The 23,919-nt window shown below is 35.0% G+C and overlaps 1 protein-coding gene across 1 annotated transcript in view; it reads right to left on the bottom strand.

Moving 5' to 3' along the window:
- Nucleotides 1-23,919, bottom strand: part of ASCC3 (activating signal cointegrator 1 complex subunit 3) — a 336,770-nt gene that overhangs the window by 197,294 nt on the left and 115,557 nt on the right. Inside the window, exon 11 of the mRNA XM_058566571.1 lies at nt 2,555-2,719. Within this exon, the coding sequence (XP_058422554.1) occupies nt 2,555-2,719 (165 nt within the window). The remainder of the gene's footprint in view (nt 1-2,554; nt 2,720-23,919) is intronic.

Genomic DNA, 23,919 nt, shown 5'->3' with positions numbered 1-23,919 from the left:
ATTCTCAATATAGATAAACCTGTATGAGAAATACTTTCTTTTAAACAGGGATAATTTGGAACTTCATGTTCTAAGGCAAATCTCAGAGCGCTATGCACTATATATATTCATCTAAAAACTATTAATTCTTGAAAACTATAAAAAATTAATATTTTACAGCTTCCTCTTTATGATTAGCCCAAAACCTAGGCAGTAAATTTGAATGACTTTTCCCTCACATAAAATCTAATTTCAGACAAAGTCTCTCTACTCACTGAAAGTAAAGTTAGTTAAGAAGACAACTAATGTTAGTTCAATGTTGTTAAATATAACAAATTTGGCCTTTCTTCCACTTTTCTCTTCTCCAAATTTCTCTCGATCGTGCAAAATGTGTTGTGAATTTAGTTTCTAATACCAGCATGCAATTTCAGAACCTGAACAGAATCTACACTGTATTAGAATAGCTCCCTCTGGCGCTTCTATGTTCGTTACACGTGTTGAAGAGCTGTGTAAAACACTGCCATCTACTGGGAACATCTGGTAATCACAAGGAACAAATAAAAACGGGAACTTTGCAATTGTAATAAAAATAGTTACGAGCATTGCACTAGTACACTGGAAATATGAGAAGAATTACATAGACCCTTCTTTCAAGGAGATTAAACTCTAGTGAAGGTTACAGATGAAGACAGGATTAACTATAGCAAGTTGTGAAATGACAAGGAGGACTACGATAATTACTAAAAATGTGCAAAGAACCGGAGTACAGAGAGAACACAGAAAGGTGTAATTCACCTGAGTGGTGAACCAGGAAACACTCCATAGAAGAAGGGATATTTGGCAGATTCAAAAGAACAGTAGGTTTTCAACAGATGGATGTTTAGGGTGATAGAGATATACAATTTTGCATTTATAACCCTTAATTTTATAACCAACAATACACTCTGACTTAAGTAAGATCAGCTTCATCTCTCAAAGAGGGTCAATGGTATTGGAAAGGAAATGGGGAAGGAACAGTTTTGTGTGGCTGGAACCTTTGGTAGCTAAGGAATATGCAGAAGTTAAAATCAGACGAATACATCAGGCTTCAATAGTCTTTAACGTCCAGTGAAAGAATCTGACATTTTTTTGGGAACATTTATTTTTCTTAAGATGGCAAACAGCAAGTCATCAAAGGTTTATGAGCATGGTAGTGATAAACTATATAACTGGAATTTGATTATATTATGGAGATACCAATGTGTAGGATGAATTAACATATATTTACATATTATATATCTATAGTATATATTCCTATCATATATTAATATATGATATATTTATATAATTATTTTACATATATAATAAGCACATTTTTATATATTTCATTTATATATTTAATTTTATACAGTTTATATTTATAAATTATATATAGAAAATTATATATACATTTACAATTTACAAAATTTATAAATTTATAATGATTGCTTCAAAGTGTATATGATACATAATGCTGCGTGTGTCTGTGTACATACACACAGAAAGTATTAGCAGCAGGCCTGCAATCTATTTTCTCCTTCAACTGGGAATGCTCAAGAGAGAAAGATGTTCTGGTCAAACCTCTTGTAAACATGCTAATTACAGACCTCCTGGCGAATGTACTAGCGATATTTACTTGACCTCTAAAGTTCTATACTGCAGGAAAGTCCTTGTCTTTGTAATGTGTTTAGCTGATGGTCGTGGTTTCTCTAGGTGGCTCAGTGCAAATAAACCTGGAATGTATGGATCCATGTGGCATGGCTCCCTGAAAAACATCACTAGGCTATATAAGTATCAGGATATAAAATCAAAACATTCCATGATCAAAATAGCTCTCTTTTGTGTAAATGATGCGCTGCATACTTCTTTTTGAGACCTTATATGTAAGATCTGGGCCAGAGCAGACCCACTGTGGCAAGAAAGGGCCTGGAGAGCAGTGAGGGCAGTTTCAGATCACTGCATGCTTCACCTTTGTCTCACAACCACCTCTATCCTTGAAATTATTCTTACATTGGATATTAGCTAAAATCTCTGATTTTTCTGTGTCTGCTTTGAATATTTCAACTTTTTGTATTTTATGTATACGTGTCTATGTGAGTATATATATTTTTCATTCATGTGGTAAAAAGTGAACATGTCCCAAACAGCCCTCTAATTCATTTCATCTAGTATATCAGAAAAAATATAAATCATATTCAGATTTTTTCAGGGGGGAGAGGTTGGGCACAGAGAAAAGTGGATGAAATTACTAATATTCTCCTAGGTTCTACCATATTTTAATACTGCTTAGTCAATATTAGATGTAGTTTTGCAACAAAGGTTTAGAATAGAAGTTTTCCTGTTTTTATTTTGGTTAAAGAGACTTCAAGAAAACAAGACTTGGAAGGAAGAAAGAGTACTTTTAATATGAAAATGAAATAGCTAAAGATTTCTCTGTAAAGATAAACTTATCTTTATCCCCACGAACAATACATATTAATATTTCTTTGAATGTTACATTTACGTTTAAAAACTTACTCATCCCTCCAAAATAAGCTGATAATTAACTTCCTCTTACCTGCCGTAAAGTACGTGCCACGATGCTTTCTAACACGGGTCCTCTATCCTCATGCAGCAAGTGAACTTCATCAAGAATGAGGAGCTTTACAATCTGGGAAAGAGCTACGTCCCCAACACTCTTTCTTGTCACTACATCCCATTTTTCTGGTGTGGTCACAAGCATCTATAAGACAAAAAGAGATAATCAAATTAAAAAGGAGGAGATAGTTACAAAGATTATTTAAATTTCAACTGTGTCATTCAAAAAGAAATATGATTGGCCACTATATAAAGATCAAATAAAAAGTGTTAAAAATATCCTGGAATGAAATCTAATTCACTGTAGCCAATGGTCACTTCAGACAATGGTCACTTCAAGAGGCCCTTCCTTTAAGTTGTGATATTAAGCAATTATTTAAAACTCAAGGAAGGCAGTCTGTCAGTAAACTATAGTGTGAAGTGTACCAAATACACAAGCTTTTTTAAAAAGCATCCTATGATGTAAAAAACAAATGATGTTATCTTTTAAATTAGCGTAAATTCACAATAGACCTTATTTGAAAAGGGAAAAAGGAGTGAATAAGGTGTACAATGTGATGATTTGATACACATAAACATTGCATTAAAAGGAAATAAAAAAGAAACCAAGAATTCACTCTGGGAATGGTCACCTGTTTACACCTATCCAAATTTGGAGGAAACTTTACTACTGATACACAGTTTTTAAAACAGCCTTTTAATATCAGCTAGTATCTGCAATACTTTATACTACAAACTAACACATATACTACAGTATTACTGGCACATAATAGCAACCCAAACAGTGAGTCACTGGAGATCCAGAGCATTGAGAGCAGGAGGTGGGGCCGGGGTATTTATGTGAACTTCATAGAAGCAGATCATCTGACACGAAGCTGTGGTTATAAATCTGTTTTTTTATATACTGAATTGTTTGTATCCTCTAAAAGCATACTGTGGCAGATAAAAAGATGAAAAGTTTATTAACCTCTTCTACTATAGTAACACTGCATTCGGAAATAAGCCTATATGTGGATAATTCAAAGAACACACAAGGTAACAATCAAACCCAAAGCTTGTCTTAGCCAGTAAAGCAGATTATAGAAACTGATGATAATCACAACTCCACTGTGCTTTGAAGAGGTTAACCAAGATGGGGGTCAGATTGTTCTCTCAACATTTTTTATGTTATTTCATGTGTTTTGAAGTCACCTATGGGGATGATAATACTATTTTTTTAAATTGCAAATCATATATAAATTCTTAACAAAGGCACAATCCAAATTTGTCAATACAATCTGTTGCATTATTAGAGCTATCATTGCTATCATTCTGAAATGAACTATATAGCAACCACAAAATTTAGTAACTGTACTTCTGACAGAACATTAATTGGCAAATTGCAATGAAACATAAAGGAATTCATATCTAAGGTGTGAAATACTACAAATCCAAAGCTATTTAGTTAATTTGCTAAAGCTAAATGGCAATGTTGAGATCACATCAAATTTAAATAGAAAATTTAAATAGAAAAAATATGCTATTGGGATTAAGTATAAAAGGATGTATAGTGAATTTTGAGATCTAAAATGGGTGGAAACACTCACTGTGCATTAATTAACATCTTTTATATTACAATAAATTTAAACAGAACTTCTAGTTTGAAAAATGACAAATTTAAAATAACCCAAGATATATTATAATAAATATACCCAGGGATCTCTTACTAACAACCCTTTTCATTAAAAGTATTGAAACACAGGCCTGTCTGTTTTCAAAAACAGAATTCTCCTAAACTGTAAATTCATATCATATCAAAATATAAAATAAGAAAGCTTATTACAGTAATGCACCACATAACATTTCTGTCAACAACAGACTGCATATACGATGGTGGTCCCATAAGATTAGTACCATATAGTCTAGGTGTGTAGTCAGCTATACCATCTGGGTTTGTCTAAGTACACTTTATGACGTTCACACAATGATGCAATCGCCTAACAATGCAATTTTCAGATCGTATCCCCATTGTTAAGCGATGTATGACTGGATTAGTAAATGTTAGGAAAGCTACAAAGTACACCATTAAATTATAATATAGATACAAAGCTTCACTACCTATCTCACCGTGAACTTAGAATACTGTGCCAACACTTTCTGATAATTAAAGTTCAAAGATAATGTGGTAACAATTAAATTGTAAAATCAAATTTTTCAGATATCAGAAAACTACAACCAAATCTTAAAAATCCATTCTAGCATTTTGTATTCTATACTTTCCTTGCAGCATCGTAAGAAGTGGCTTCATTTATATTACTATTTAATTAGTTCAGTACCCAGAACTAAAATGACTAGAAAATAAAGTGTCACATTTGCTTAATGAATTGGAACTCATGCAAGACATTTCCATCTGCTCTTGTATTAGGGCATGGGTTAACTGTCAATATTTTTACTGTCAACTTAAATTTCTCTCAATACATGCACTTACTCCCTCAGGAGTACAAAAGGCATTATTCCAAACTGTTCCAATTTTAGCCTGTCCATTGGGAAAATGGCATGATTGAGATGCTATACAACACCATTGTGCCAAAAATTTGGTGTATTCAACTTTAAAATGCTCATCCATTTGACAGCAAAACCAAAGAGACCTAAGACTTGCCAATTCATCTGGTAATTCACTTAAACATTAATATTATCTTTTGCCTTTTAAAACATTGTGACCTAGGGGAAGTCACTTTACCTCTCCTTTTTTTTTTTTTTCCGGCTTCATTGAGAGATTAATGACATGTAACACATATAAATTTAAGGTGTACAATGTGACGATTTGATACACATATACACTGCAAAATGATTAGCACAATAAGGTTAGTTAATACCTCCATCTCCTCACATAATTACCTTCTGTGTGTGTGTGGTGATAACATTTAGGGTCTACTCTCATAACAACTTTGAAGTATATAACACAGTAATGTTAATTATAGATACCATGCTGTACATTAGATCCCCAGAACATATTCATCTTATAACTGGAAGTTTGTAAACTCTGACCAACATCTCCCTTTCCCTCAGCCCCAGCAACCAGCATTCTACTCTTTATTTCTTTGCGTTTGGCTTTTTTATATTCCATATATAAGGAAGAATATACAGTATTTGTCTTTCTCTGTTTGACTTATTTCACATAGCATAATGCTCTCAAGATCTAGCCATGTTGTGAAAAAAGGCTAGATTTCCTTATTTTTTGTGGCTGGATAATATTCCATTATACATATATACCACATTTTCTTTATCCACTCATCCATTGATGGACACGGGTTGTTTCCACGTCTTAGCTATTGTGAATAATGCTGCAAAGAAGAAGGGCATACAGGTATCTCTTTGAGATAGTAATTTCATTTCCTTTGGATATATACCCAGAAGTAGGATTGCTGGATCATATGCTAGTTCTACTTTTACTTTTTGAAAACCTCCATACTGTTTTCCATAATGGCAGTACAAATTTACATTCCCACCAATAATGTACAAGGGTTCTCTTTTCTCCACATCCTCACAAACATTTATCATCTCTTGACTTTTTGAGAATAGCCATTCTAATAGATGTAAGATGATATCTCACTGTGGTTATAATTTGCATTTCCCTGACGATTAGTGATGTTGAGCATTTTTTCATGTACCTGGTGGCCACTCTATGTCTTCTTCGGAAAAATGTCTATTCAAGCCCTCTGGTTCATTCTTCAATTGGATTTTGGTTTTTTTTAGGTTTTTTTGCTATTGAGCCCTATGAGTTCCTTATATATTTTGGGTATTAACTCTTTATCAGATAGATAATTTGACAATATTTTCTCCTATTCCATAGGTTGCCTTTTAATTTTGCTGATTGTTTCTTTTGCTGTGTAGAAGCTTTTTTGTTTGATGTAGTCCCACTTGTTTATTTTTGCTTTTGCTGCATGTGCTTTTGGCGTCACATCCAAAAAATCATTCCCAAGACCATTTCCCCACACCATTTATTGAAGAGACTATCTTTTCCCAATTGAGTGTTTTTGGCTTAATTGTCAAATATTAGTTGATGGTATATGTGTGGGTTTATTTCTTGACTCGCTACTCTGTTCCATTGGCCTATGTGTTTGTTTTTAGGCCACTACCATACTGTTTGATTACTATAGCTTTATAATATAGTTTGAAATCAAAAAGTGTGATGACTCAGCTTTATTATTTCTCAGGATTGTTTTGGCTATTTGGGGTTTGTGGAAAATGCTGCTGGAATTTTGATAGGGAATGCACTGAATCTATAGATGGCTTTGGCTAGTATGGACATTTTCACAATGTTAAGTCTTCTGACCCATGAACACGAGATAATCTTTCCATTTATTTGTGTCTTCTTCAGTTTCTTTCCTTAGTATTTTATAGTTTTCAGTGTATAGATCTTTTACTTCCTTGGTTAAATTTAGTCTTATATATTTTATTGCTTTTGATGTTTTGTACATGAGATTGTTTTATTTCATTTTCAGATAGTTCATTGTTAGTGTATAGAAATGCAACTGATTTCTGCATGTTAATTTTGTATCCTGCAACTTTACTGAAGTTGTTTATTAGTTCTAAATTTTTTTGGTGGTGTCCTTTAGGTTTTCTATATATAAGATCATATTCTGCAAACAGAGATCATTTTACTTCTCCCTTTCCGATTCAGATGCCCCTTACTTCTTTTTCTTACCTAATTGCTCTGGCTAGGACTTCCAGACCTATGCTAAATAGTAGTGGCAAGGGTGGGCACCCTCGTCCTGTTCCTAATCTTGATGGGAAAGCTTTCAACCTTTCACCATTGAGTATGATATTAGTTGTAAGTCTGTCATAAATGGCCTTTATTATGTTGAAGAACGCCTCTTCTATACCCAGTTTGTTGAGAGTTTTTATCATCGAAGGATGTTGAGTTTTGTCAAATGATTTTTCTGCCTCTATTAAGATGATTATATGATTTTTATCCTTCATTCTATTAACGCAACATATTGGTCTGTTCAGATTTTCTATTTCTTCATGATTCACTCTTGGTAGGTTTTATGTTTCTAGAAATTTATCCATTTCCTCTAAGTTATCCAATTTTTTGGCATACAATTGTTCACGGAAGTCTCTTTATAATCATTTATACTTCTGTTGTTTCAGTTGTAATGCCTCCTCTTTCACTTCTGATCTTATTACTTCAGTCTTCTCTTTTTTTCTTAGTCTAGCTAGGGGTTTGTTAATTTTTTTTTATCTTTTCAAAAAACTACCTCAGTTTTCTTGATCTTTCTATTGTTTTCTGGTCTCTATTTCATTTATTTCCACTCTGACCTTTGTTATTTCCTTCCTTCTGCTAACCTTGGGCTTAATTTGTTCTTTTTTTTCTAGTTCCTTGGGCTGAAGAGTTAGGTTCTTTATTTGCGAACTTTCTTCTTTCTTAATGTAGGTGCTTATCACTATAAATGTCCCTCTTAAAATTGCTTTTGCTGCATCCTATAAGCACTTAAACATTATTATTAAAAAGATAGGGGCCAGCCTGGTGGTGCAGTGGTTAAGTTCATGTGCTCTGCTTCAGAGGCCCTGGGTTCGAGGGTTCAGATCCCAGGCACAGACCTACACACCACTCATCAAGCCACACTGTGGTGGCGTCCCACATACAAAATAGAGGAAGATGGGCACAGATGTTAGCTCAGGGACAATCTTCCTCAAGCAAAAAGAGGAACATTGGCGACAGATGTTAGCTCAGGGCCAATCTTCCTCACCAAAGAAAAAAAAATGATAAGAAAGTTCAACACATTTACAGGAGATCTTTGAATCAAGAAGAGAAATTAGACACTTATAATTTAGAATTCATAATCTCCATATTTCCCTAATTTTATTCTTATTGCTCTCTATTTAAAAACAAAACCTATTCTTGTCTTTTAATATTCATATTTTTCATACATAGTCCAGTCCATAAAACCTTCTAATTCCAATAAATTAATTCACTATATAGAAAAACACAGTCCTGGGCCGGCCCCGTGGCTTAGCGGTTAAGTGCGTGCGCTCCGCTGCTGGCGGCCCGGGTTCGGATCCCGGGCGCGCACTGACGCACAGCTTCTCCGGCCATGCTGAGGCCGCGTCCCACATACAGCAACTAGAAGGATGTGCGGCTATGACATACAACTATCTACTGGGGCTTTGGGGAGAAATAAAATAAATAAATAAAAATCTTTAAAAAAAAACACAGTCCTGAAATTATATTACTATCATCAATACATATCCAGCCTAAAATACAGAGAAATGTTTGTGATGTCTAAAAGGAGTCTGTTTTACATTTAACAAATCCTATTATACGTATTGTAAAGTTATGAAAGTCATATTGATATCATACTGCATTTTAAATATTTTTAAAAATCATTTTGACTGCTGGAGCAGTTTTTTTCCTTGAAGCAGATGGCTATGAATTAAAACTAGATTTAAAAGTTAAATCAAAAGAATACAAGAAATTTAAAAAGATAAAAGTATACTTTCTTGCCTTTATAATATCTAAAATTGATTTTGAAATTTTTGGTACTTAGACTGTAGAAAATCGAAAAAAAAATTATTTAAACTAATTACACAAATAACTTTTTTTAAAAACCAGAATGGTAAAATACCAAAATATATTCATTAAAATCCAGGAGTATATTACTATATTTCATCAAATCTCAGGAGCCATTGATTTTAAGACACGCCATCATTTTATGTGTCACTAAGAAGTTAAAAAAAAAACTATGAAATACATTTTTAAAATGTGTCTTACAATTGATGAAATATTGTACATTTAGTTAAAAATGTTAGGGATCTATTAACTAAGCTAAACAGCAATATTCAAGAATGCTTGCTTAATACATCCTCTGTGTTGAAAACAGTCAGCCTGGAATTGTTACAAATCACATTCTAATGCTATCAGTGTAGACCAGGCAACAGTTTGCAGGATTCAGGAAATTTATCTTCCTTTTTAAAATACATAATCACTCAACCCACAAGCTTATAAATTATATGAATGTATTAAATCAAAGATTAAATCTAAAATGTCACACGGTTTTGATTCCATAAACATACATATAATTACAGTTATACTAACCTCTGCTACACATATGTCAGCTCTGATTGATGGTAACAGCCCTTATAATGGAACCTGACATCTTGCAGAGTATCCCTGCCCCTTGGGACACTACAACAAATCAGTTAGTTCCACCTACTTCCTTTTCTACATTTTTTATGACCCCTCCTCTCCCATCAACTCACATGCATGAATGTGCACTAACACATGTAAAGCACAAAGTCCTCTGAAGTATCTAGTTAAATTTATTTACGTCAAGGACCACAGCTTTCAATTATAAAATAAAAATATAAAAATTAATTGGAAAATCTTCAAGTACAAAAGTATTCTTACCACATATTCTTTGTTTAAGTACAGATACGGTCAAGCTAAAGCATAAAGAATGTAATCTGAAATGTATCTTGGCATTTTCATATAAGAAAAAAAATCTCTATGATACTATTTCATAAGTAACATTTACTAAATAACAAAAAGTGTAATTCAATAAGAAATTCTAAAACTTTTGAAGGAACAGATCATGGAGTGCTAGAAGGAAGGGAGAAAAAGCTCCTACAACATATAATTCAAAATGGAACAAGTCTCAGAGAGCAAGGGCCTGATACAACCTACAATGATTTCTCTTCTGCTCGGTCATCAAGACAGGTTCTTGACATGTGACTAATTTGTGGCAGAAACTTAGCCTGTGGTAAGTCCTATACTGTACAATCGAGATATGGCTCATAGAGAATTGATTTCCTTAGTTTATTGTAAAGTAGTTTTTTTCAAATCAGACTGGTAGATGTGCCTTTTGAAAGTGGGGAAAAAACGATCCTCTCTCATACGACTTTGAACGTTTGACAGTCACCACCTCTTTCCTGCCACATGTGCAAAGCTCTGTTTGAGAATCAATTTCTTACTAAAATGAAACACTTTAAAATGTCACACTGCAACATCAAACTACCGAAACCTCAAATGTGATGAGCTAAAGAAAATGTATTCTGCAGCTCTTCACAAAAATGATTCAAAATAATACCAATTTCATCTCTTCAAACTAATTCCAGATATTTGATAATAAGAGATTTTACTAATTCAAGAACAATTAATCAAAAGTTTGTTTGGGGTCTACCATTGGAAAGAAGAGTCAGATGAAGGGAGGATTCTAAAATCTTAACAAATTACGGCAGGATATAAGCTGCTGAAAATGAACGCAATTAAGGAAATTAGTTGTCCTTACTGTTTACCTACTTCTATTATTTGATTCCTTTCTATTTTACTTAGAAAAAGAACAAAGGCAGGATGTGTGTACTATTTAATCACAATTTACGGTTACCCAAAGGAGAGCTTCTTGATAGCAGCTCTATGACTAGAAGTTTTGAGACTAACTCACTCACTCACTCAATGTCTTCAGACATGTGTCTATGGTTAAGAATACAAAGATAAAGGCAAGAAGTTTAGAAGCTTATGCTTTAAGGAGAAATCATAGCAAAGAAGTGAAATGTGGTCCAAACTCTCTCTCACATAATGTTATGAAAAGCAGTGGTCACCTACGAGGGAGCAACTGACCCTGTTCAAGCAACTGCCACCGCCTCTGCCTACAATGCAGGGTGTAAATTACACGTGTAGCACCAATAGGACTACAGTGCAGACCCAAGTGAAATTACGTTTTCCTGCATTTTTTCCTCCATTGCCTTTCATATCCTACAATCTAACAAACTTACAGCACTGAAAAAGAGATCAAACAATTATCCATTATTGTCTTTGAAGTGGCTTAACAGAAACTCACATACACTAAAATCGAGACTTACAAAAGTGATAAAGGAGGAGAAAAGCACAAATGCCCAAAGGATTAGCCAATATAGTATCCGTGATTAAGTATAAAACCCAGCTCTGAACTTTCCTGACACCCAGTTGAAAAAGAAAAACTGGGAGTAATGTCAGCAAAATGGTGGCATAGGAATTTCTAGTGTTCGTCCCCTCCCCTCAGAAACATTAATTTGAACAATTATCCGCACACAAAAATTACTTCACAAAGCTAAGGGTTCCGGGTAAGGGATGACAGCAAGTGGGTGAAGCAGAGAAATAAGAAAAGACGCAGGGAGGAGGGTAGGAAAGACAGATTCACTTTTCCCCCACCAGCTCTCCTCTAAGCCCAGGCAGCCCAGTGCAGAGATACCTTCCCCACTTGGAGAAGGAAAGTAAAGTGAGCGTCCACCTTCACCACAGACCCTAGAGCTGGCCCACCCAGCACCAGGCAACTCCCAAGGCCATAGGTGCCTTCCTGCAGGCTCCCACAAACCCAGGCCCCTGGATCACCCCAGCACCTACTGGCTCTAGCAGCCCAAGGTGGCTCCTGCCATCCCAGGCAGCATCCACAGCACCAGGCTACCAGCAGGCTTCCATGAACCCTGGCCCAGGTACATGAAAAGGTGCTTAACATCACTATCATGGAAATACAAATCGAAACCACAATGAGCTATCACCTTACACCTGTTAGGATATCTATTATCAAAAAGAATACCAGTGTGTGTAGAAGGAAAACACTCGCCAAGTGATTCTGATCTTGCAACTTAAGAACCGGCTAAATCTGTCAAATTTCCAGGACCCCAGGATTCCAATATCCATTTTCTATTCGGTTAACTAAAGTGTTTTTCACCATATTATCTAGATTCCTTTTAAACAAATCATTCGCCAAAATAATTTTACACACTCTCCACAGTGGCTGGGAGCTAACGCTGTAGTTTTGCTTGCACGGGGTATTTTCATTACCTATACTAATTTATCATGGAGAAATAGCATTGTATTTTAATTACTATTTGTTTGATTGTTAGTGATGCTTAACATTTTATTCTTTGCAACTTTGCATTTTTCCCTTGTAGGAAGAGTCTATTCTTGTATTTAGTGTTTATATCATCAATTTGCATAAACACCCTTTAATAGCGATATTAAGGATAACTAGCGGAGTCATTTTGGATGGTAATTTTGTGAACTCTCAAAATTTAAAATGCACAAACCCTAGGTCCAGCAATCTCACTTCCAGACTTCTATCCTAGAAAAAAGGCCTATGAACATAGATAGACATGCATGAAGTTTTTTAGAAGGCAATAATGTAGATCTATACATACTGACATTAAGTGAAAAAGGCAAAATATTATGCATTTTATACAAAACGTACACATACACACGCATACATAAAGTATGATCCCATTGTTATTAAACTAAAATGGACTACATATACATATATTTCTCTACATCCTCCAGCTCCTGAGCTGAAATGTTTAGGAGGCTTTTCTTCAACCACAATATCCTAGTAATATTTCCCTTTCATAGGCTGCTGTGGCATCTCTGTGCATATATTTTGTATCTCAACATTTATTACACTATATTGCTTGCTTAAAAATTTGTCTCCCTCCAGAGACCACAGGCACAGAAAAGGCAGGGACAGTGACTCTCTTGACAGCTGTTATAGTCAAAAAGTCTTGAAGTGGTCTGGCACATGGTACATACTCAAGAACTGTTGATAAATTACATTTTTTTGCAGGTAATAATTATTAACCCCACAATCTTGTTGGTAACTATTCTTGCCTAAGGAGGAAATAGAATATTTCTACATTTATTAGTAAGATTTATATAACTTATGTTCTACTATATAGATATTTACATTTTAAAAGTTACATTTAGGGCGGGCCCGGTGGCTTGGCGGTTGAGTGTGTGCGCTCCGCTACTGGCGGCCCGCCCGGGTTCAGATCCCGGGTACGTACCGACGCACCGCTTCTCCGGCCATACTGAGGCCGCGTCCCACATACAGCAACTAGAAGGATGTGCAACTATGACATACAACTATCTACTGGGGCTTTGGGGAAGAAAAAAAGAAGGAGGATTGGCAATGGATGTTAGCTCAGAGGCGGTCTTCCTCAACAAAAAGAGGAGGATTAGCATGGATGTTAGCTCAGGGCTGATCTCCCTCACAAACAAACAAACAAACAAAAGTTACATTTAGGGGCCGGCCCAGTCGCATAGTGGTTGAGTTTGTATGCTCCACTTTGGCGGCCCGGGGTTCACAGGTTCGGATCCCAGGTGCGGACCTATGCCCCGCTCATCAAGCCATGCTATGGCGGCGTCCCACATATAAAGTAGAGGAAAATGGGCATGGATGTTAGCCCAGGGCCAATCTTCCTCAGCAAAAAGAGGAGGATTGGCAACAGATGTTAGCTCAGGGCTAATCTTCCTCACCAAAAAAAAAAGTTATGTTTAAGATACTGTTGTATAATAAATTTTGTGAATCTGCCAGAGGAATGCTCTCCTCCCGAATCTGTTCATGGACATTTACCAAACTGAAAAATCTAAAAACTCATACCAAGAAAGAGGCCCATTTACTGAGTCCTGGACAAAGAAGACATTGGCACTCCCACTGCCCACTCTGTGGCCTCAGGGGATGATAATCCCAATATCTGGATGTTATTTCCCTTAAATGAATATTGTTGAGGAAAGATGGGATCCAAATGGCTCCTTCTGGATTAAGCTAAACTAAGTGGCCTGGATTCTCATCTTTTTGGGAAAAGCAGTGCTGTATCTCAGAGTATCATTCAAAGAGGAATGAATATAACTTGAACACTCTGCTATCACAGATTTTTATAATGCTCCTGTCCTGCCCCCTTACCCCACCCCACCCCACCCAAACCCGCCCCAAGCCTTTCCCATCAGAACAGGCCAGCTCTTCACACTTCCTCATGTCCCATAAGCCAATAGCTGAGGTCTTCTAACTTAAATTTCCTCCAAAGCAAGGAAGAAAAGTAGTCCTATTAACATGGACTGAAACCTATGTTTCTATAAACATAATTTATCAAAAGTTCTAAATCTAAGTATTCTTATAGCCACATCTCATTTATCAATGTTATCTCTGATATATTGTAAATGTTTAATAAAAACACATTCAATATCTTTCCGTCATGCTTTATCTAATATGTATTATGTACCTACTACCAAAAATCTTATAGTTTCCTCCACAAAACAAACGAAGAAAATAAGAGTACCTACATATCATAGGGTTACAATGAAAATGAAACACATTAATACACATGAAATGTTTAGAATAATGCCTGACATATAATGAGGATCAGTTATGTTTTCTAACATCATCAGCATCATCCCCATCATCATCCTCTTCCTCCTCATTGTAATGTGCCCAGCACTGTGCTATGCATTATGCAACGGTGAGGAAAGATAAAGGCAGACAGCCCTTGATCTCATAGGGCTTACATTGCTGTGGAGGTGCAGTGGCAATAGGCATTATTCAAAAAGCTATAAAATACAAAATTTTACTTGTGATAAGCTACTAAGGAGAAGCTACGTAGTGTCATGACAAATTATAATAGGAAAATTTGACCTAACCAGAGAAATCAGAAAAGGCTTTATTAAGAAAGTGACAGTTGATTTAACATCTAAAGAATGAAAGAGCATTAATTAGGTGAAGGAGAAAAAAGAGAGTTACAGGCAGAAGCAGAGCACGTACTTAGGGCACGTGGGGGAACGCACGGATGGAAGAGACTGAAGACAGGCACAGTGTGTGGCTGGAGCAACGAGAAGGAGAGGACTGGAGCTTGCTGGAAATGACATGGGAAGGGGCAGACGTCTCACGGCCGTTTAGTCACTTCCAGGAGTTGTATTCTTTTCACTCCGTAGAGTGGCCTGGAAAACTATGAGTGGCTTCATTTTTTAAATTATTATTATTATTTTTTGATTGTTGTTGTTGTTGTTCATGGGAGTGAGAAGGGAAGGAGTGAAGCTGACCAGATTGCATTACTGGCTCCCTGTGGGGAAAGAATGGGGGCAGAGTGGATGCTGGTACCCCAGTTAGAACACTACAGAGGTAATCAAGGTGAGAGACGACAGAGGCTCAGACTAGGGGGAGGTATTAGCGAAGACAGAGAGGACATGGATGAATCTGAGAAACATTTAGGAAATGAAATCAACAATCAATAGGAACTGGTGTTGGATTGACTATATTTACCTTACATTTAAATACAGACTATATCTAAGCTAAATACAGTCAATCACTTTTTCCAAGGAAAGGCAATACGAGAAGACAGTCTGCAGAAAATTCCCCGTGGGTCAGATATTTTACTTCTCTTTCCTTCCTCAGTGTTCAAGATGAAATAATCACAAATGAAACATTAAGAAATACTCAACACAGCTACAAGTTACTCTCTGAGAAAAATTTTCAAACTTGATTTGATAATATAATGGAAGAAAATTAAAATTGGTTAGTCTCTTCATCTTTCCTAGCTGCCAACACTTTTATTTATGTGCCAAACTACTTTTTTACAGGTTCAACTCAACAGCTATAGGATAACAGTACAAAAGTAAAAAGGTAACTAAATGTTGATATAAAACAATAGAAAAAAAGAAACCATTAATAGACTATGATCCCACTCCTCTCTTTACTCCTCTAATACTATGACACAAGCTATTTTTCTGCAAAGAAATACTCATGGAACAAGCAAAGTTGTTATTCTAAATTTTTTTTCACTGAAGGTGAAGATAATTAGATTCCTGAGTGCTTTTAAATTATACTCTAAGAAAACGGTCTCAAATAATGCATAACTTGCATTCACTGGACAGATGTTTATGCATCGAAAATTACAGTTCTCTCACTACCCCCTCCAACCCAAAGTATATTAAGAACAAAATAGTTAAAAACAGTAGTTTATATACAGGAGTGGACTTTTTTACTCAAAGCATTTTAATATATTTTATGAGTAGCTATTAAACCTTACAAAAGTAAAAATAATAACTAACACTAAGAACTCCATGATGCTTCCAAGTAATTTATAGCTTATTTTCTAATAAAAGCAATGAGACATTCTTCAAAATAAACTCTCATTACTTCTTAATGGCATGCCTCCAACGCAGGAAATAGTTATCCTGGCAAATAATATTTACATTTCATCAGGGATTTTAAAAGTGGTAGCCTTCTAATTCCATTATATATAAACATATGGTTAAGACTTTTTAAACTAATTGTTCTTCTTAGAGATTGAAGCTTTCACATTTCAGGTTCTATTCCCATTTTTTAGATATCTCTCAATAAAAGGAAGCTTAAAAAATTCATTTTGGTTATGAGTTGCTTAATTTTATAAAATTGGAAATGTAAATAGAAAAAATTTAGAAAAAGCAAAATGCTTAGATTAATAAAGGATTGAAAAATCACTACTGCCACCAAAATCACACAAATTATGTTGTGCATTCATCTGAAAAACTAAGCTGAAACAGTCAAGAATCACCTTCAAAATATAAAAGAATATTGTTGTTGTCTTTTATTCTGGTTCTGAAATAAGTACTAATAAAAACAAACCCCAAAACCAAACAACTGAAGACACCTAGGGAAATCAGCAACATTAGAACAAATATAAATACCACACTAATTTCTAAACTGAATCAATACCTCAGAATATTTAGATTTCATTATTAAGACTCCGGGCTTTTCAACTGGTCTGAAAACTGTATCTACGCTGAAGTAGTTCAGTGAGTAGTGATTTCAAATGATTAGCACTCTTCACTGATTTATGAAACAGGTATACGGTACTTTAATGAGCTAGATAAATGATTTTATCTTGAATGTCCTTAGTTATACTTAGCAGAAGTTCAGATCTTCACAAAATCCAGAAGTTGAAACAAATCCTTTTATGCTGATAAAATCTATAATATGCGTCATTACCAGGTCCTCTTAGTTTTTTATTCCATATTTTATTATCAAGCAGTTTAAATTTGTTATTTTCTTTTTAGCTCTTCATATCAAATAGAGCACCAAGTGAGAGAGGGAGGTTGAGGAGGGAATGGTGATTATCATGAGCAAGCTGTAAAACTACGCTGTATTTTCCAGAGCATAACATAATCAACATAGCAATAAGGCAATTTCAACGACTAGCTATGAGCATAAAGAGACACGGACTGGAAGTCAAGCTGGTTTCTAATATGATTATAGATAAGTAGATAAAAAATAATAACATCAAACTAATTTTGCAACAATAAATTATAAAACAAAAAACTGATGAAAATGCTATTCCTAGTTACTAATTAAATATGTTAAAATGTTGGTGCTCTACAGGGTCGTTTTGCAATTTTTCAATGTTTTATTTAGCATTTATGCCAATTTTTCAAAACTTATTAGGTGTTTTATTTCCTATTATATATGTTTTGTTTTTTAGTACACATTTCTAGACAATCATGCACTCTTTGATTTTTCTAATAGGAAAAGTTTGACAACACTGTAAACAAACATCAAAGCAACAGTTAAAATATAAAATATCCATACAATATTGCATACTACTGGGGAGAGAGGGCTCTGCAGGACCCTGGGAAGCTGGGAGCAGAGATTTCTCAACTGTACAATTGAGAATTGTATCAAATTGGTTCTGAAGCAGGAAAGTCTAACATTTGTAAACATTCCCTTAAACTGAAGCCCAGAGACTGTAAACCTAAGTTGTATAAAAGAAGAGTAGCTTAGCAACAATTGGCTTCTTTCTCAACTTCGACAGGGCCCTTTGTATACTGGAACTATATGCCCCACAACAAAAGAAAATGCACGTGTATGCATGTACACTGCCTCAGCTTCTGCTCTCTACATTGCCACAATGCTTCCTTGAAGCACTGTACTGTCACTGTCCAATAGAACTTTCTGTAATGACAGTAATGTTCTTTATCTGCATTATCTAATTCAGTAACCACCGGTGATTACTGAGCAGCTGAAATGAGGATAGTGCAAATGAGGTAAAGAATTTTTAATTTTATTAAATTTTAATTTAAATAGTCACATGTGGCTAGTGGCTACTGTATTGAACTACACTGCTCTATATTCCCAACTTAATAATTGTACACGGCAGGTTTGTGTGTGTGGTCTTTTCCCAACAATCAGTAACCCACTTTGTATGGCTAGTTAATGTCATTAAAATTGTTGTGGTCATATATCTATTGACATGGGTTGTTGTTCATGGTGTATGGTTAAATAATAAAAAAAGCAGGATATAAAGTAGCTTATTTGTATGGTTTTATTAAAAGACAGCTAATGCTTACTAAGAACTTACTATGTGCCAAGCACTGTTCTAAACACTTCACATGTATAAAATCAATTAACTTTCACACACCACTATACCATACTACCTCTCGTTAAATATATGAATATTAATATATCTTAACACAAAAATGAGAAATGAAAGTATATACTTGTCATAACTGGTGATTGGACATGTTATTTTCGTTTCTCTATTTTTTTAATTTTTGTATAATGAAAGAATATGTATTGAAATGAGAAGGGAAACAACAAAAAACTAAAAGTACTAAAAAGGAATTAAATACTTACAAAGGAGCTATAATCGTAGGGTGTTGTGGGTAATTTTTCCTTACTTTTCAAAACATTTCTAATCTCTTTTCAATCAGTTAGGCTTACATTGCCATTAAAGCAATGTTTCCAGGGGGTTGGTTCAAGTTTTGCAAAGAATTAAAAATAAACAGCTACTATCCCCCAATTAACACTTTTATAACTTGTTCTCGCTCTACTCTATGGTTACTAGATAAAACTGCATAGTAATAGATGGGAAAAAGTTACCAAAAATCAACCAAACCATATAGAATTTATATGGAAATGAGAAGACCTGAAATAATCAAAACAACTTTGAAAAAGAACAAAGTTGGAGAATTTACACTACTTGATTTCAAGATATATTATATAGTTATAGTAATCAAGAAAGTGTGGTATTGGCAGAAAAATAAACATACAAAATCAATGGAACAGAAAAGAATCCAGAAATAGAGCCACACATACATGGTCAATTAGTTTTCAACAGTGGCACCGAGGCAATTCAACGGAGAAAAGATAACCTTTTCAACAAATGGTGCCAGAGCAGCAGGTATCCATACGCAGAAAAAACGAACCTCAACCCTTACCTCTACCTTACATAAAAATCAGCTCAAAATGGATCACAGCCTAAAACTAAGAGCCAAAACTATAAGATTTCTAGAAGAAGACACATGAGAAAATCTTACTTATCTCGGACTTGGCAAATATTTTTAAACAGGTCACAGAAAGCATGAACTATAAAAGAAAAAGTCAATAATGAGGATTCTATAAAAATTCAGTGTTTACATGGATGAGAAGAACAGATTAGTGGTCACCAGAGGGGAAGGGTGTGATGGGAGGGCGGAAGGGGTAAAGGGGCACATATGTATGGTGATAGATAAAAACCAGACTACTGGTGGGGCCGGCCTGGTGGCACAGCGGTTAAGTGTGCGCACTCCACTTTGGCGGCCCAGGATTTGCAGGTTCGGATCCCAGGCGCACACTGACGCACCGCTTGTCAACCCATGCTGTGGCGGCATCCCATATAAAGTAGAGGAAGATGGGCATGGATATTAGCCCAGGGCCAGTCTTCCTCAGCAAAAAGAGGAGGATTGGCATGGCTATTAGCTCAGGGCTGATCTTCCTCACAAAAAGAAAAAACAAAAACAAAAACCAGACCATTGGTGGTGAACACTATACAGTCTATTCAGAAACTGATATATAATAATGTACACCTGAAACTTACACAATATTATAAGCCAATATCACCTCAATAAAATAATTTTTTTAAATTAAGTGTTTACTTTTCAAAAGACACTGTTAGAAACATGAAAAGGCAAGCCTACTAACTGGAAGAAAATATTTGCAAAGCACATATCCAGCTCAGGACTTGTATTTAGAGCCTTACAAAAGTCTTACAACTCAATACTAAGACAAATCACCCACTTAAAATACTCTAAACAAGGCAAACAATTTGAAAAGATACATCACCAAAGAAGATATACAGGGGGCCGGCCCCGTGGTGTAGCGGTTAAGTGCATGTGCTCCGCTGCTGGCGGCCCGGGTTCGGATCCCAGGTGCGCACCAACGCACGGCTTGTCAGGCCATGCTGTGGCGGCATCAAACATAAAGTGGAGAAAGATGGGCACAGATGTTAGCGCAGGGTCAGTTTTCCTCAGCAAAAAAAAAGAGGAGGACTGGCATGGATGTTAGCTCAGGGCTGATCTTCCTCACAAAAAAAAAAAAGAAGAAGAAGAAGATATACAGATGCCAAAAAGCCACATGAAAAGATGCTCAACATCATTAGTCATTAGGGAAATGCAAATTAAAACTACAATGAGATACTACTAGAATAGGTAAAACACCCATGAGAAGAGCTAAAATTAAAAATAACCATGCAAGTGTTAAAGAGGATGTGAAGGAATTGAAATTTTCATACACGGCTGAGGAGAATGTAAAATGGTACAGCCACTTTGGAAACAGTTTAGTAGTTTCTTAAAAAGTTAAACATGCATCTACCACATTCCCAGCAATTCTACTCCTAGGTACTCACCCAACAACGAAAGTCATATGTTTACAAAAATGACTACAAGAATGTTCACAGCAGCTTTATTTGTAATAGCCAAAAACTGGAACCAAGGCTCATATCCATCAAAATCGAATGGATAAACAATTTGTGATATATCCATGCAACACAATGTTACTTAGTAGTACAAAGGAATGAACCATTAATATATGCAACAACACAGATGAATATCAAAATAATTATGTTGAGAGAAAGAAGCCAGATGAAAAAGTACACATTGTCTGATTTCACTTACATAAAATTTATAAAAATGTAACTAGACCTATAGTGACAGAAAGCATTTTAGTGGGTGCCTGGGGATGGGAGTGGCAGAGGGAGAGGGATGGATTACAAAGGGACGTGAGGAAACTTTTAGGGCTGATGAATATGTCCATTATTTCAATTGTGGTGATGGTTTCACTGGTATGCCTATATGTCAAAAGTCATTCAACTGTATTCTTTAAACATGTACAGTTTTCTGTACATGAGTTATACCTCAATAAAGCTGAAATAAAATGTTTAAAGATCAGCCAGTACACATGCGTTAAATTTAACATGAAGTAGTATGTAGTGCTTTCCTTAGAATATAGTTGATTATTATTTTCTTTTCTAGTAAGAAATTTAGGAATGAATCTAAAATTAAGAATGAATGAATAGTTTTTATCCTCTTCTAAAAAGAGGATCAAATTTAACATAAGAGCCTTCTTTTAAACCAAGACTTCAAGAGGTTTTCTCCTAGCATCAATTCCACAGATTACTGTTCTGCCAAAAGAAAAAGTCAAAGGATTCTCTACTTACTGCCAAATAAGTACCATTCACACTTACTATACTGTCATTTCTAAAACTGGGGGCGGGGCGGGGGAATCATCAATTTTTTCTTTTCTCTTTGACTGTTACAGCCAAGCATAGTTTGAAGAGTCAATGTAGCATAACTCATCAAGCATATGCTCTGGGGTTATTTCTCATTAAGTATAGTGGGTGAGGAGCAGAACAAAGAACCCAATGAAGAAGAAGAAAGGAACTAACATTTGTTGAAGACCAATCATGTGCAAAATGCCATCTTCAAAATATTTTTTATATACCATATCAAAAAATAACAGTAAAACGTTCTGAATACCTTAGTCTTCTATAACTTGAGGGAACAAAACACTATACACTGAAAATGTTTTTAAGGCAAATAAGAAAGACTAGAGAGCACAGATATTATTCTTCTAGACTCTCAGCTTTAGAGGCCTGGGCCTGCCTTAAACATGGTTGAACTCCCAACACAAAGCACTATGCCTTAAACACAATGTATAAAGTGCTTAATATTTCTTTAAAATATAAGAAATATATTTATAATATATGAATTAGATAGCAATGAGAAAGTACCATATTAAAGTACCAAAGAAAATAATTTTTATTTTATTTTATTTTTTAAACAAGAGTTCCAAGATTAGCTTGCATTCTGACTTGCTTGGAATAGTGGAGTAAAAAAGAATTATAACTGGAACACCAAGAACTGGATAACCCAGAGCCCATCCTACGAGTAAGCCCAGGGGAGTGCACTGTTCACATGCCTTTCACCCATCAACAGAAAAGACAAAGAACCCTTTCCTTTTAAGGGGACTAGATCCAATGAATATGTGGACTTAAAAAAACATAAATCAATGCTGATGGCTAAAAGTGAAAAAGAAGGCATTTGTGGTAGTGTGATAACATCAATGTAAGGGAATCCCTTGACCTGGAGTCCATGAAGAATCAAGTGAAAAACTAGAAGAGAAAGTTTTGTTTTCCACCATATTAACTGAGTTTCCGAGATATCCTATCTGCCTCTTTCCCCTCAGCGTTCAATGGGCTGTGAGTGAGTGAGTGAGTAAATAAATGTTATTCTCAAGTAAAAGTTATCAGAAGTATACAGTTAACTTAGTACATCCAATAAAGAGAATACTCTGCAGCCATCAAATGTCATGCAACATGAACTAATATTTAATGATATGTAAAAATACTTACTGGAAAAAATGTAACAAAATAACATACAATCAACTTCCATTTTTAAACTTAGATATATTTGCCTAGAAAAAAAGGAGGATATAAGCTAAACTCTAATTTTCTGTATTTTTTAAACTTTTCTACAATGAACATGTTATCCTTTTGGAATCAGAAAGAAATGTGGGGTATGGAAATTTTCAAAATAAAATTAACTTTTAATTCACATTGATTTTAAAAAGTGCCACAAAGCTACAGTTAGAAATGTAAAACTATGCAACAAAACACACAGAAAATGACCTTTAGGATACAAAATGGCTTCAAATATATGATCTAACATTATATTTATCATAATACATATAGGCACACCCTCTAATGTTCTGGTGACTTTGATTATCCAAGAACAATAGGCAGTAAATATTCCTATGTAATGAATTTAACCAAGGTTCAAATCGATGATGAATCCAAGCACAACCCGTTTTCTTTATGAAAATCATTTATGGCTGTAGTGGCACAAAGCTCTACAAAAATAAGATTTCATACATTTCCAATTTGATACATAAAAATAATTTTTTACAGATGTGAAAACTATAAATTCAATGAAGTTATTTAGATCAGTCATAGAAATTACAGAAACCATAGCTCTCTACAATTCCTAAAATTAATCAGCCTGAGACTTATATTTTAGGTTTACAGCAACTTTGTGGTTCTCTTGCAGTGTTTGTGAGACAAGAGCCTTTTTAACAACTGCCTGCCTGCAATATTGACTAAAATAACTGCCCCCAAACAATAGAAAAAATTAAAAAATAAAAAAATTGCCCTAATCTATCAAGCTCTTAAGATCGCATAAGATTGTATTTTCTCACTGACATCACACCATATCAAACTAGAATTTTCTGAAGAAAAGCATAAGCATTTGGTATCGTTCAAGAAAGTGCAAGTATT

Source organism: Diceros bicornis, chromosome 23 (assembly GCF_020826845.1).
Source record: "Diceros bicornis minor isolate mBicDic1 chromosome 23, mDicBic1.mat.cur, whole genome shotgun sequence".
Lineage (NCBI taxonomy): Eukaryota > Metazoa > Chordata > Mammalia > Perissodactyla > Rhinocerotidae > Diceros > Diceros bicornis.
The sequence above is the reverse complement of the archived record's forward strand: the minus strand, read 5'-3'. Positions and strand labels throughout refer to the sequence as shown.